The following is a 15,117-nucleotide window of genomic DNA, read 5'->3' on the forward strand; positions in this document are numbered from 1 at the left end:
TGAAATTTGTATAACTAATGTATAATGCTGTCATTTTGCATTGTCTAGGTTTTATGTTTTGGTGTTCACCAAATGAAACAAAACCAAATTAACCCCTCCATCAAAACAAAGTAAAAACAAGTTGGAACTGATTTTTCCCTACAGTACCTATAAGGGGGCCTTTTACTAAGGCACGTTAAGTGCTAATTTTGGGGGAAAAAGGCCTACTGCAAGATGCATTAAAGCGTTTTGCAGTAGTTTATCTCTTAGTGCACACTGAATGTACTCTATTTTTTGAAACATTTTTGAGAGGTCATAGGGTTTCCAAACGTCCGGATTTACCTGGCCATGTCCTTTTTTTAAGAGGACTGTCTGGGTGTCCGGACATTGTTGTTGTTTTTTTTTTTAAAAAGCAGCAGTTCGTCCAGGTTTTCAAGTTCAGGGCGGAGTCTGGAGGGTCTCCGAGCATGTGCGGCATTGACGGAATGATATCGGATGCTTGTGTGAGACATCATTGCATCACATCTGTGCATGCTTGGAGGCCCTCCAGATGCGGCTCAAGGAGAGAGGAGAAGTGGTTTTTTGGGGGGGGAGGTCTGGGGCGCAATGGGGTGTGACTTGGGTGGAATGGAGCAGAGCCGGAAGGAATGATGCACGGATGTGGGCAGGACCACATGTCCGGGTTTTAGTTTAACAAAATCTGTTATCCCTACATGGGCAGGGAATGGATGTGGAAACACTAACCATTTTAAAGACCAAAAAACCTTGCAATTAGACTGTTCCAGTTACAGACCCATCGCTAATCTTCCTTTTGTAGAGGAAATTACAGAGAAAATAGTTTCCCCCCCCATTTTCTGAATTTCTTGAACAGACTAATGTTTTTCATCCAAACCAAATGGGTTTCAGACCCAGTCACTCTACAGCAGTGGTTCCCAATCCTGTCCTGGAGTACCACCAGTCCAGTCGGGTTTTCAGGATAGCCCTAATGAATATGCATGGAGCAGATTTGCATGCCTGGCACCTCCATTATATGCAGACCTTTCTCATGCATATTTATTAGGGCTATCCTGAAAACCCGACTGGCCTGATGGTCCTCCAGGAGAGGTTTGGGAACCACTGCTCTACAGAACTGTCATTAATGTTATAAGACGTTGTTATGTTTTGCACCTATTTGCCTTTCAAAACATTTTGCATTTTCTACTAATTTAAGACATACACGTGGAGCTTCTTTGTTCTCATTTCCTACGTTGAAAAGATGTGTTTATAAAAGATTCCTGGATAAAACTTTATAAGAACATAAGAATTGCCGCTGCTGGGTCAGACCAGTGGTCCATCGCTCCTGCGGCGGCCCTTAGGTCAAAAACCAGTGCCCTAACTGAGACTAGCCTTACCTGACAAGATAAGTGTCAGTTTAAAATCTTAAATTTCATTAAATTATTTAATTGCATAATTGCATAAAAATAATGACGGATACCATTAAGGATTGATAACGATTTTAGCAGTTCTTCATATAAAATATTAATGAGGAATTACTGCCCTAACTTCCGAAGATCCTTAAAACAATTAGAATGATCATTATTGGTTACCTATAAAACACAGAATGACTTTTAAAATTTTACTCCATACGTTTAAAGTTAGACAAAATAACACTCCAGAATTTATAGACTGACTTATTCCTTACACTCCAACAAGGTCACTTCGTTAAAGTGAACAAACCTTACCAACTATTCCGTTTTCGAGATGTACAGTATGACTTATGACACCACACATAAGTCCATTTTCTCTGTTACTGCTCCCAATCTTTGGAATGCTCTGTCAGAAATCATCCTTAATTAAATTTAAGTCTAACCTTAAAACTTTTTTATTCAATGATGCCTATGACTTAATGCATTAAGAAACACAATAATAAATCACTTAAGAGCAGCACTATTAAGGATCTATTCCTAACATGAATTCAGAGATTTATTTATACATTTCTTCTATGCTCTTTCCTCCTGTAATTTTCCTTCACTTCCTTTCCTATCAAGATATTGCAGTTTCTCCCTTTCTCCTCTACCTTTTTACCCAATTGTGTCGTATGTTTAAGATTGTTGTTAATATGTCAACCCTTCATTTTATGCAACTGGTATTCCCTCGTTTTTAAATTGTAAACTGCTGTTTAACCATGTCGGCTGTCTTTTTTCTTACAGCTGTATCTTTGCTTTACAGATTACTAGAATATAATATGTAAACCACTTTGATTATACCCCAGAAAGGGGGTATATCAAATTCCTTCCTGTTTCCAAAAGCCTGTGTGGACTTTTTGTTTTGATGATTTGTGTAAATCCTGGGAGTCTTTAATACCTCAAGGATTTATTAAAAAATAGATAGTTGTACAAAAAGATACATCACTGTTGTTCCTTGCTTTATTTAGAAATATCCCATTGGCTGTAATTATATCTATGGTGACCGTCATCCTTGGGTACCTTCTTACCAATATTTCTTACTACACTGTTCTGACACCTGAGAGTGTTTTGGCCTCAGAAGCTGTGGCTGTGGTGAGTGGTAAATAACATTTATTTTCATGAATTAGACACAATATACTGTAGCTGTTATTAGATTGATTAAAGGGGAAAATTAAATTGACATTTAGAGCTCAATGGGTATTAGAGATTTATGGTACCATTGTTTTTAGAAGCTCCAAAATAGACGTGGAATTATAACTGAAATGAGTGATTCTATGTGTGATTGGTAGCCAATGTGATTTTATCAGAAGGGGTGATACATGGTCAATTTTTTTTTTGCTTTGTATACCAGTTTAATAGCTGTATTTTGAAAAATTTGTAGCCTTCTCAATTCTTTCTTGTTTATTCCTTGATATAATGAATTACAGCAATCAAGTTGGGACGTTACAAGGGAGTGTAGTAAGATGTTAAGGGATAAGGGCTCTAGAAGACTAGAAATTGATCTGATCGTTCTTAATCTGTAGAAGCATTTTTTTTTAACCACAGAAGTAATCTTTTGATGAAACATTAGTTTGTCATCAAGTATGATGCCAAGAATTTTAATAGAGTTGATGGGTGTAGATTTAAGACAGAATGGACAATATTTAAGAATAACATGTTATCAGTTAGCCACTGTCTAACTTTTTCAAGTTTTCTGTTGATGTTTTAAATCTTTTGAGTCGGTTGGATCAATGGGGTGAAGCAATTGTATGTCATCAGGATAGGCATAGACAGTAAAACCTATCGACTGTGCAATGGTAAGACGGGCAGCTGTGAAAATGTTGAATAGAAAAGGGGAGAGAATAGATCCTTGTAGTACTCCATAATCTTGTTTGAAGTCTTCTGATGAAGTTTGACGGATAAGCACTTTAGGAGCAGTGATTCCCAACCCTGTCCTAGAGGACCACCAACCATTTGGGTTTTTGGGATAGCCCTGATGAATATGCATGATAGAGATTTGCATATAATGGAGGTGACAGGCATGCAAATCTGCATTAGGACTATCCTGAAAACCTGACTGGCTGGTGGTTCTCCAGGACAGGGTTGGGAACTACTGCTTTAGAGGATTGATTAGAGAAAAATGAAGAGAACCAGTCAAATGCGTTATCTGTCAGTTCTATGGAGATAAGTCTGTTTAAAAGAAGTTGATGATCTATGGTGTCTAGAGAGATCTAATGATATGAGTAGGATGGATTTTTTTGGTCTAGGGAGCTGCTGTTGTGAGTCCTATGAAAGAATGTTCTGTTGAGTAGTGTTTTAGGAATCCAGTTTGATTTGGGTGGAGGACGTTTGCTTTTCTGTAAAGTCAGGTAGTTGGTGAAATACTGGCTTTTCTGTTATTTTCACCCCAAAATGGAAGATTAGATATTGGTTGAAAGTTTGAACATTCTGTCTTAGAGACATTTTGATCTTTGGGTGAATTATTGTTGTTTTCCAATTGCCAGTAGTGTTCCTGTCTGTAGGCTATTTTTGATCATACAGTGGATAAATTGTCCAAAGATTGTGAAATATGCTTTAGAATTACTGCAGGGATAGAGTCCAGAGAGGATCCTTTTATGTTCATGTTTTGAATTAGTTGTTTTATTTCTGACATTGTTGGGACGGAGAGAGTAGTCCATTTACTAAATGGTAAATTAGAGATTTCAGTTGTTGGATCAGAAAGGGTGGGTATTGTTGCAGTTATTAATTGATTTTGAAGTTTTAAAAAATCTTATTTGCAAAATACGATGCAAGGTGGATTGTCTGTGTTCTCAGGATTTTGCTTATTGTTTGTTGTAAGTGGTTGGACTATTGAATAAAGGGCAGAAGTGTCTTTTGTTTTATGATTGCGGTTTGTATAATATTTCTTTTTTACTAGTGTTATAGATTGTTTATAATAGTTTGCACTTTCTTTGTATAGGTTCAGTGAGGTTATAATAATAATAATAATAATAATAACTTTATTCTTCTATACCGCCACAATCTTGCGACTTCTAGGCAGTTTACAATCAAGAATGCTGGACATTCAGCGAAATACAATAAGTAGATATTCAGAGGAAATACAGAGATCAGAGACCTCAGGAGGCAATAGTATAGAAATACAATTTGCTGAGCGAAAATGTAATATGTACATTTTAGTAGGTAATGTCCGACAGGACCTGTTGGGGATAAATAGCAATGTAAAGTTACGATACGATGAAGATAACAGATTATATTTATAACAGTGCTGTAAGTTCAAGTGGAATAGGGAGGGGGGAGGGAGAGGGAGCGCGGGTCAATTGTTTAGGTATTTCTGGAACAGGTATGTTTTTAGGCGTTTCCTTAATTCCCCGTATGTAGTAGGTTATGGATTTATCTTGTCTCTATTGTCTTTCCGCAGCTCGCAGCTGTCTTTTGAGTAATGTTAGTTCGAATGTTATGCCAATCTTCAAAAAAAATACGAGGGGAGATCCGGGAAACTACAGACCGGTGAGTCTGACCTCGGTACCGGGAAAGATAGTAGAGGCGCTGTTAAAGGATCACATCATTGATCATCTTGACAGACACAATCAAGGACCAGCCAGCACGGCTTCAGCAAAGGAAGATCTTGCTTGACAAACTGCTGCATTTCTTCGAGGAAGTAAACAGGCAGATAGACAAGGGTGACTTGGTCGACATTGTATATCTGGATTTTCAGAAGGCATTCGATGAGGTCCTGCAAGAATGACTACTTCGAAAAATTGCGAGCCATGGTATCGAGGGTGAAATACTCACGTGGATTAAAAACTGGTTGGCGGATAGGAAACAGAGCGTGGGGGTAAATGGACAATACTTGGACTGGAAAAGTGTAACGAGTGGAGTGCCACAGGGCTCGGTGCTTGGACCCATGCTCTTCAACATATTTATAAACGACCTGGAAATTGGTACGACGAGTGAGGTGATTAAATCTGCAGACAATACGAAGTTATTCAGAGTAGTGAAGACACAGAAGGATTGCAAAGACCTGCAACGTGACATAAACATGCTCGAGAAATGGGCCACGACATGTCAAATGAGGTTTGACGTGGATAAGTGTAAGGAGATGCATGTTGGTAACAAAAATCGTATACACGAATACAGGATGGCCGGTGCAGTACTCAGAGAGACCCTCCGGAAAGAAACTTGGGAGTACTGGTTGACAAGTAAATGAAGCCGTCCGCGCAATGTGCAGTGGCAGCGAAAAGGGCGAACAGAATGCTAGGAATGATTAAGAAGGGGATCACAAACAGATCAGAAAAGGTTATCATGTCGCTGTACTGGGCCATGGTACGCCCCCATCTGGAATACTGCATCCAGCACTGGTCACCGTTCATGAAGAAGGACACAGTACTATGCGAAAGGGTCCAGAGAAGAGCGACTAAAATGGTTAAGGAGCAGGAGGAGTTGCCGTACAATCAGAGATTAGAGAAACTGGGCCTCTTCTCCCTTGAAAAGAGGAAACTGAGAGGGGATATGATCGAAACATTCAAGATAATGAAGGGAATAGACTTAGTAGATAAAGACAGGTTGTTCACCCTCTCCAAGGTAGAGAGAACGAGAGGGCACTCTCTAAACTTAAAAGGGGATAGATTCCGTACAAACTTAAGGAAGTTCTTCTTCACCCAGAGAGTGGTAGAAAACTGGAATGCTCTTCCGGAGGCTGTTTTAGGGGAAAACACCCTCCGGGTATTCAAGACAAAGCTAGACAAGTTCCTGCTGATCCAGAACGTACGCAGGTAAGGTTGGACTCAGTTAGGGCACTGGTCTTTGATCTAAGGGCTGCTGAGGGAGCAGATTGCTGGGTACGATGGACCACTGGTCTGACCCAGCAGTGGCAATTCTTATGTTCTTATGACAGTATACTAGGGGTTTCCCTTTTGGCGTGTTTGATTGGGGCAAGTGTATCAGGTAATGTCTTTGTTGTTATTTTCCATGAATTAAGTTGCTCATTTAGTGGAAGAGTAGTGAAATGATCTAGATTTAAGTTGAGGTTTTGCTTAGATCTCTGTAGCTGTAATTTTTGGTCTTTCTGGATTTTTAAAGGTTGATTGTTTGAAGGAAAGAGTTATTAGAGAATGGTCGGTCCAGGGTAGGAAGTTAATAGACTTTAAGGAGAGCTTGGTATTGAGTGGTTTGGGGATAAAGATCCTATCTAAGGTATGACCTGCAGAATGGTTTGGGTCATAAATGAGGGATGTTAGGTTTAGATCTTCAGTTAGAGTCAGTAAGTCCTAGGAAAGAGGATGGGTCTGGTCGCATCGTCAAAATGGATGTTGAAGTCTCCTAATATCACTGGGGTTATAGTTGATGTACAGTAATGAAAGATGATGGATTCCAGAATAGTAAGGGTAATCTTGTGTGATGGGTGGGGGCAGATATATGAGCAGGAAGTTGAGAGGTGGATCTGATTTCAAATCAAATTCCAGAGTTTTGAAGGAGTGGTTGACAATTGATTATCCCCGTTGGATCATCAAGGAAGATTGGTAGATTACTGCTAGGCCTCTGCCTTTTCTCCCATTATGGTTAATAGAAAGACATGAATAGCCAGGAGGACATGCCTGTGCTAAATAGGATTCTTCACCATCTGTAAGCCATGTTTCTGTTAAACACAAGAGGGAAAGGTTATATTGCTGAATGGTATCAATACAAGATGATGTTTATTTCTTAGGGATCTTGTATTGATAAGTCCTAAGGTCCTTTGTGCTGAAGTTTTGGGGGTTGATTTGTATGTTTGCAGTGGGTATTTGAATGAGTTGTGGTATTGTTGGATGGCAGGTATTGTGGTTTGGATGTATAGGTGGGGGTGGGCGTTTTCCCCATATAGTATGAACGTGTGTGTTTGTATCATAATTTTTGGTGTAGTAGAGAGAAGGGATGCAAAAGGTATAAGTAGGAGGAATAATGGTAGGGTTAGTCACATTTTAGGCAGTTTGTATGCGCCCTTAGAATGTGCACGAAGGAACATTATCTGCTCCTTAACCGTGTTCCTTTGGTACAGTGGTCATATTTATTCCAACTGTTAAACTAAATATTAGCACGTACTTTTTTGTTTACATTTGATTGGGCTCAATATAAAATTTGATTTGAGATATTGAGATACAGTTTAATTATGAGAGAAATATTATGATGTAACTCATGCATTAGTGAATCGGGAAATCTCCCATATGCCGCCATTTTGAGTGACTTAACATTTGTCATTGAGCAGCTACAGAAGTCCTCTCTTATTTTATTGCTTCTTTGTTTTCCCAGTGTCCTCATATTGATAGCGGTGCATAGGAGTTTTTGCGTGTGGTGTACTTATTTTGTAACATCTAGATCTACTGTATACTTATTTGAAAATTGTATGTGTTTTGATTGGTTTTAATATTTATTTTATTGAAAATTTTTCAGAAACAGATTAACACAGCAAGCACTATATGTTTTAACATAGCTCTTAGATACAAGGCTTATCAAATGGCTTCATACAGTACAAGAAATCCCTCTCCCCCCCCCCCCCCCCCAATGTTCTGTGCAGGGCAATGGTCACTAACAGGAGTTCGTGGGTTGCCCTCTCCTTTCACACCAGTCAATATAAGACTTCCAGTGTTGCAACAGCCTCGGCATTTGGTGACGTGTCATAGCCGTGAGCTTGGACATGCTAAAGACATAGGCTATTTTTTTGTAACATCTGAGCCCGGGAGGGCGTCGAGACTTGACGCCAGGCAGCAGCCAACACCAAACGTCGCTATCAGTTTAGCAAATCTAAGAGGCACTCCCCCCAAGCTTCATATTTAACAATGCACATTCCATATGTTTTACCAAAATCACCCCAGAGATATCAGACATTAAGGCAAACACCCTATCCCAATAGGTACTCACCTTGGGGCATGTCCACCAGATGTACTCAAAGGAACTCTGGGCACCACATAAGAGCCAGCATCGATCGGAGATACTAGGCTTAAACTTATGTAGGCGTAAGGGCGTATAATACCACCAGTACAGTAATTTGTAGCCATTTTCCACCATGGTGTTTTGATTGTTTTTAGATTGCACTTTTGTGGTCCTATTTGGATTTCTCCCGGGAGCTCAGAATGGGTTTACAATTGACATTCACAGTTAAATACAGGACAAAATTTACAGGCATTTGCAGAGAGACAGGTGAGAAGAGGGGGAGCAAGGGGAGCATGGGAAGGGAGGAGGAGGGTTGAGAGAGAGGGAGCGGGAGATTAAGGAAGTGGAACAAGGAGAGGGCTGTCCGTTAGGACTATTCAGTTGAAGTGATGGGTCTTCAGCCTTTTCCGGAAGGTCATCAGCGAGTCATGGGATGTTATCTGGGCAGGCAATTGGTTTCAAAGTCGGGGGATAAAGTGGCTGTAGGAGCGTTTATGAGATGTATAGTCGTTCCTCAGCCTCAGAGCGGAGTGGGCGGGTGGAAGTGTATTGAGGGAGTTTGGATGTGATGTAGGCAGGGGCGATGAGGTGGAATCTCTTGTAGGCTATAATAAGGGCCTTGAACACAAAGCGTTTTTAACTGGTAGCCAGTGTTCTGCATGGAGAGCTGGGGTTGTGGTAATCCAGGTCATGTAGGAGGCGGATCACTGAGTTCTGGACTTGCTGGAGGCGTTTGTTGTCTACTGATATTGTTGTGACTACCAATGCAGGTGATTTTATTTTATTTATTTGGATTTATTAACTGCCTTAAATGGTGTTCAGCAAGTTTAAAATCAGGTATTCTTAAGTATTTTCCCTATCTATCCTAATGGCCTTACAATCTAACTATGGTACCAGGAGCAGTGCTGGGATGAAATCCACAGCCTGAGGTTGCCGAGGCAGCAGTTCTAGGCCACTCTTCCACTTGAAACTGACACTTGAGCTACTGATGTGCTAAGGTTGCGCTCAAACTTTATTTAATTAAATGTAAAACATGAAAAAATAATAATTGAAACACGCGAGAGGGACAAACCTTCAGAATCCAAACAGACACCATGAAGCTTTTCAAGTGACTGCATCAGGGTTTAATGATATGATGAATAGTTGCAGCGACTTCATTAATTTCTGCCCTGTCTGGCCAAAATGCAGGTGCACGTCAAATTCTTCTGCTGAACTTCCACTGTAGTGGGGAATTGTTTTTATAATGACCTTACAGTCTAGTTTTTATTATAATAAACTTTGTGTTTATCATTCCTTGACTCCTAAGTTCCTTATTTTATTGGTCCTTCCCTATTTCTTTTTTAGTTTTACAAGTTATATGTAACACATTTACAAAATCAAGCTGACCCAAATTTTGGCATTCTTCCCCTCTAGAGTTTTGCTGATCAAGCCTTCAAAGGGCTCGTTGTGGTTATTCCTATACTGGTGTCTCTGTCTTGCCTTGGGACTTTGAATGCAGGAAACATTGGTCTATCCAGGTAAGGGTAATGGATTCTATTCCTTCCTTCCTTCCCTTCCCTTCCCTTCCCTTCCTTCCTTCCTTCCCTCCCTGTCTGTCTCACTCCCTGGCCCCCCTGTCTGTCTCACTCCCTGGCCCCCCTGTCTGTCTATCTTTCTTTCTGTCTCTCTCCCCCTCCCTGTCTTCCCTTCCCCCTGTCCAGCAGCACCCCTTTCCTGCTCCCCCTGTCCAGCAGTAGCCATTCTCCCATCCTTTTACCTCCCCCCTGTCCAGCAACACCCCTTCCCTGCTCCCCCTATCCATCAGTAGCCCTTCTCCCTTACTTTTACCTCCTCTCTGTCCAGTAGTACCCCTTCTCCCTTCCCTGCTCCCTGTCCAGCATCCGCTAGGCTGGCCAGCCTTGGGGCTTTTGCTAGGCCGGCCCGCCTTGCATTATCGAAGTGGGCCAGCCTAGCAAATTTCCCGTGGCCGCACAGCTCCGTGGAAGTGACAGAGTGGGGCCAGGCATCAGAGACGGAGGAGGAGGCCGAGAAGCAGTAACACCGAATCCGACACTATCCTCTCTATTCCGCGCCTGTCTCGGCAGCAGGGGCCCTCAGTTACCGAGTTCGGGCCCCCCAGCGATGCAGCAGGTCAGAATTGTGGCGTTGGGAGCTTGGAGTTTTTTGCTGCCTTCAGTTAAAGATGAAGCCGACAGGGGGAGGGGGAGAGCCCGGCTAGCAGCCGAGGCTTTGTTCCTGTAGCCATCTTTCCTCTTGGGGCAGGAACGTTGCTGGGGAAACCGCCGCATGCGAGGCACGAAGCCACAGATCACGGATCACAGCTGCACGGAGATTGAAGTGTGCATGCGTGCTAAGGCTTTTATTATAGCGGATATCATGCTCCATAATACAGCTGTTTACCCATATATGCAGGTTTAACATTCATGAAGTCGTTATTCGCAATTCTCGAAACAAAGCAGCCTGTCAGGTGCGATACCGTCGATAGCCACAGAGGACACTGGCCATAGAGGTCTGAAGGGGACGAAACCCTATCCCCGCATCCACTCATTTAAATGGGTTATTGGACAAGTAACTACCTTCCCTGTGGATTAAAGCATGTGGCCATAGTTCTTTGAGTTTGTGTTGTAGTTAGGGTCTATTACTTTGCTTTTATTACAGCTGCTCTTTGCCATCCTCTAGAGCAGGGGTGTCCAACCTGTGGCCCCGTGAAGTATTTTGTGTGGCCCCGGTCGAGGGCAGTGCAGTGTTTTCCTCTGCTGCCCTCGGGTGTTTACTGTCTTGCTGGCTCCCTCCTCTGTCTTGTTGCCACGTTTGTGCAGCCCCAGAAAACTTTTTTTCGGTCAATGCGGCCCAGGGAAGCCAAAAGGTTGGATACCCTTGCTCTAGAGATTCTAGAACAGTGTCTCGCAAACTTTCTGGCCGGTGACACACTAAATCCAGTACCCTGGCCAGAAAGTACCCAGAAGTGGGTGGAGGTCCATCTGGCCACGACCCGCTTCAGTGGAGGGATCCGGGAGGTGCGGGGAGAGGAAGAGAGACGACAGCCAGGAGGAGAGTCATCTGCACTGGCTGACTGCCTACAGGATGTGCCTCTCGCTATGAGAGGCACGTCCTGTAGGTAGTCAGCCGGCGTGGACGACTCTCCTCCTCGCCAGTGTGTCGCGGCACACCTGAAATCTCAGGAGGCACACAGTTTGCAATACACTGCTCTAGAAGCTGACACCTTAGGCAATTGCGTAGTCTGCCTAGTAGTTAAATCGGCCTTTTTCTTATCACTCGCTCAGTGGATCAAGCAGACCCTAACTCTTGATGCTTGTTTTCGGTATTTTTCAGTCTTGTTTTTTTCTGAAAGTTGCAATTAGTAATCCTCTCTGTCTTTTGGCAGGACTCTCTTTGTTGCCTCAAGGGAGGGACAATGGCCTCTGATCTTCTCTATGATCAATATCTATAGGAACACTCCCCTCCCAGCTGTCATACTTTTGGTGAGAATCCTTTAATATACATTCCATGGTTCTGAGTTTATTTTAAAATTAGATCTACACTTTTAATTTGCTCTTCCTCTACATCTTCGGGATTTGTAGAATATGAAGTCAGTATTGCAAGCATTCCATTATCCCATGTAACATATTCAGCTGCACTTCTGCAGGCAATAGTGCAGTCAAATATCTTACTTAATAATCAAATTTTAAGTTTTATTCATATTTGATGCTCTGCCAGTAGTTTACATAAATATACATTAGAGAGGGGAATAGAAGGATTCAGGTAGGATAGGCAGGGGAAATAGGAAGGTTCAGACCTGAGGCTCATCGATCCATCCAATGGTGTGCTTTGATGCCTCTTTTTTTTGCTGTACTACCTTAATTATACCAGCCTGATTTTTAACACATTGGGGGTATTTTTATAAGGAAGGCACCAATATTTACATGCAAAAAAAGACATTTAGAAGACCGACATATATACATGTATGTAAATACCAATATTCCAGCTACACGTCAGAGGGAAGGCGTCTGGATCATCTGTGGGCTGTGGGCAGGAGCTGTCACCACGGCTTTGAGAAGAGAAGTGTGGCTGGGAGGAGGGAGCCGGACAGAGGAGGTAAACACCCAAGGGAGGGAGGCATGAATTTGGGACGCAGGGCAGAGGGTGGGAAGGACGATGAGAGTCACATTGGGACATGGAAGGGAATAGGAGGGTCGCATTGGAACACAGAAGGAAGGGAGGAAGCATAAGCTTTGGACAAAGGATGGAAGGAAGGGAGGGAGCATGAACTTGGGACACAGAGCAGAGGGTGGGAAGGACGATGAGAGTCACATTGGGACATGGAAGGGAATAGGAGGGTCGCATTGGAACACAGAAGGAAGGGAGGAAGCATAAGCTTTGGACAAAGGATGGAAGGAAGGGAGGGAGCATGAACTTGGGACACAGAATGGAGGGAGGGAGGGACTGAGGTAAAGAGATGCTGTGGTAGAAGAAGGAATAGAAAGGGAGAATTGTTGGGCATAGGGAGTGAGAGAGAGATATTGGACATGATGGTGGGAGAGGCGTGAAGTACAGATGCATGGGGAAGAGAGAGATGAGAGGGAGAAATGATGGATGTGCTGGTAGAGAGGGAACAGTGGGACGGATGAAGAACGAAAGTAAATGTAAACCTCCTTTTCTTTCTATTTAAACTATTTTGTGGACTGTTTCTTTAATGTTTAATGTTTTTATAGACTGTGAACTGTACAGTATCCGAGTTACATACAAATTCAACTTAGTTTGAAAAACGGAACTCGTTCTTAACCCAGGGACTGCCTGCATTTAGTAGCTTCATCGCATGTCCCCTAGTCCTAGTATTTTTGGAAAGAGCAAATAAGCAATTCACAACTACCCATTCCACTCCACTCCGTATTTTATAGACCTCTATCATGTCTCCCCTGAGTCTTCTCTTCTCCAGGCTGAAGAGCCCTAGTCACTTTAGCCTTTCCTTTTATCATTTTTGTCACCCTTCTCTGTACCTGTTCTAATGCCACTATATCTTTTTTTAGATATGGGGACTAGAATAGATTGCATAGATTATAATCTAGAATACTATGGTTCACGTGTGTTCTATAGACACCTAGGTATGAGCGTTTACAGAAATTCTCTGTTTTAAATGATCATGCCTACATTCTGCACACACTTTTGAAATGTTCTTCTGGTATTTTAGAAATAAATGTTTTATGTTTATTAAAATCTTTATGTACCGCATATACAGCCAAAAAAGGATCAAAGCGGTTTACAATATAATTCAATCAAAATTATGAAAAGAACTCCATTTAAATAGAAAAGAAAAGAAGAAAAGGGAAACATTTCTAATACATAATATTATATAATAATCTAAATTAATAAGATAAAATGAAAAATTAATTAAAGAAAATGAAAAATATAAGAATATATATATGTAAATTGAAGTCCTGAATTCACATCCCGTCAGTTTAAAAAGACCAGTTGAACAAAATGTGCCTTTAAAGACTCCTTTTACTAAGCTGCGCTAGCGAACGCCTCCATAGAGCTGGCGTTAGCATTTTCTTAGTAAAAGGAGCCCTAAATGTCTTTTAAAATTTTGGAAAGATTCTTCCTTTCTCAATTCTATAGGCAAACTATTCCATAAAATTGGAACTAAATTAAAAAATGCACAATTTCTGGTTGAGGCAAGATGAGCCTTTAGAATATGGGGTACCACTACTCTGTTATCATTCAATGTTCTTAATAATCGCCTAGGCGCATAGAATAAAACTAAGTAGTCCTTTTACTAAGGTGCGGTAGTGATTTAGCGCGCTAAAAATTAAAGTGCGTTAAATTCTAACACATGCCAATGTGTCCATAGGATATAATAAAATGGTTAGCACGCCTTAGTAAAAGGACCCTAAAGTTAGAAAGATATAATGGTTGTAACTCAACTAATGTACAAATATATATAGACTAGTGTTTAAGCCTGTTACATTAACGGGTGCTAGAATAGATGTCTGTCTGTCTTTCTTTTTCTCTCCCTGCCCAGACCCTCACTGAAGCCGATTTCCAGCTGTACCAGCTAAGGGATCCCTTGCCCTTTCCTCAATCCAGCTGTGGCCAGCTGCCCGCACACACCTGCCCAGCTACACAACGGGCAAATGCATCCTGTCTCCCCTCAGAACCCCATGAACAGCCTGTTTACAGCGCTACAACTGCTGCTTTGGGTAAAGAATGGGGGGTTGGTGGGTCAGGACTGCTGCCACTGCGCTGACCCTTCCCTGCTCAGCGGCTTCTTCTACGGAGTCGCCACCATGGTGTTTTCCACTTCAAACTCCATGCCTCCACATGTGCAGTAGAAGGAGCCAGAAAACGCCAGAGGCTCCTTCTACTGCGCATGTGGGGCCACGGAGCTACGGATCACGGAGGTAGGAGTGCGCATGCACGCTTAGGGTTTTATTATTATTGATATTATTCTGTATAGATAGGCAACAAGTAGGTATATGGTAGGCACCTCTGTATGGAATTACCCTCATTGTGACTAGAATGAGTATAGAATTGAATGTATACTGTCTTTCATCTCCTTAGTTCCCTATGGTTGCAATCTTGGTGTCTATTGGAGATATTTTCTACCTGTTGAATTTTTTCGGCTTTTCTCGCTGGCTCTTCATTGGACTTGCAAGTCTTGGGCTTATTATCCATCGTCACCGACATCCTGAGATTCCAAGACCTTTCAAGGTAAAGCAAATGTACAAATAATGTCAAACAGGCATGATCCTACAAACCTACTAAAAATGTTCTTTAATATAACATTTGGTAATATAGAAAAATCCCATTT

General features: G+C 41.8%; 1 protein-coding gene across 1 annotated transcript in view; it reads left to right on the forward strand.

The window, feature by feature from the left end:
- The window catches only part of LOC117363653 (cystine/glutamate transporter-like), a 57,874-nt gene that overhangs the window by 26,067 nt on the left and 16,690 nt on the right, over positions 1-15,117 (forward strand). Inside the window, exons 7-11 of the mRNA XM_033951750.1 lie at positions 2,393-2,516; positions 9,723-9,826; positions 11,695-11,791; positions 14,329-14,487; positions 14,868-15,017. Coding sequence (XP_033807641.1) covers positions 2,393-2,516; positions 9,723-9,826; positions 11,695-11,791; positions 14,329-14,487; positions 14,868-15,017 — 634 coding nt within the window. The remainder of the gene's footprint in view (positions 1-2,392; positions 2,517-9,722; positions 9,827-11,694; positions 11,792-14,328; positions 14,488-14,867; positions 15,018-15,117) is intronic.

This window comes from Geotrypetes seraphini, chromosome 7, assembly GCF_902459505.1.
Source record: "Geotrypetes seraphini chromosome 7, aGeoSer1.1, whole genome shotgun sequence".
Taxonomy (NCBI): Eukaryota; Metazoa; Chordata; class Amphibia; order Gymnophiona; family Dermophiidae; genus Geotrypetes; species Geotrypetes seraphini.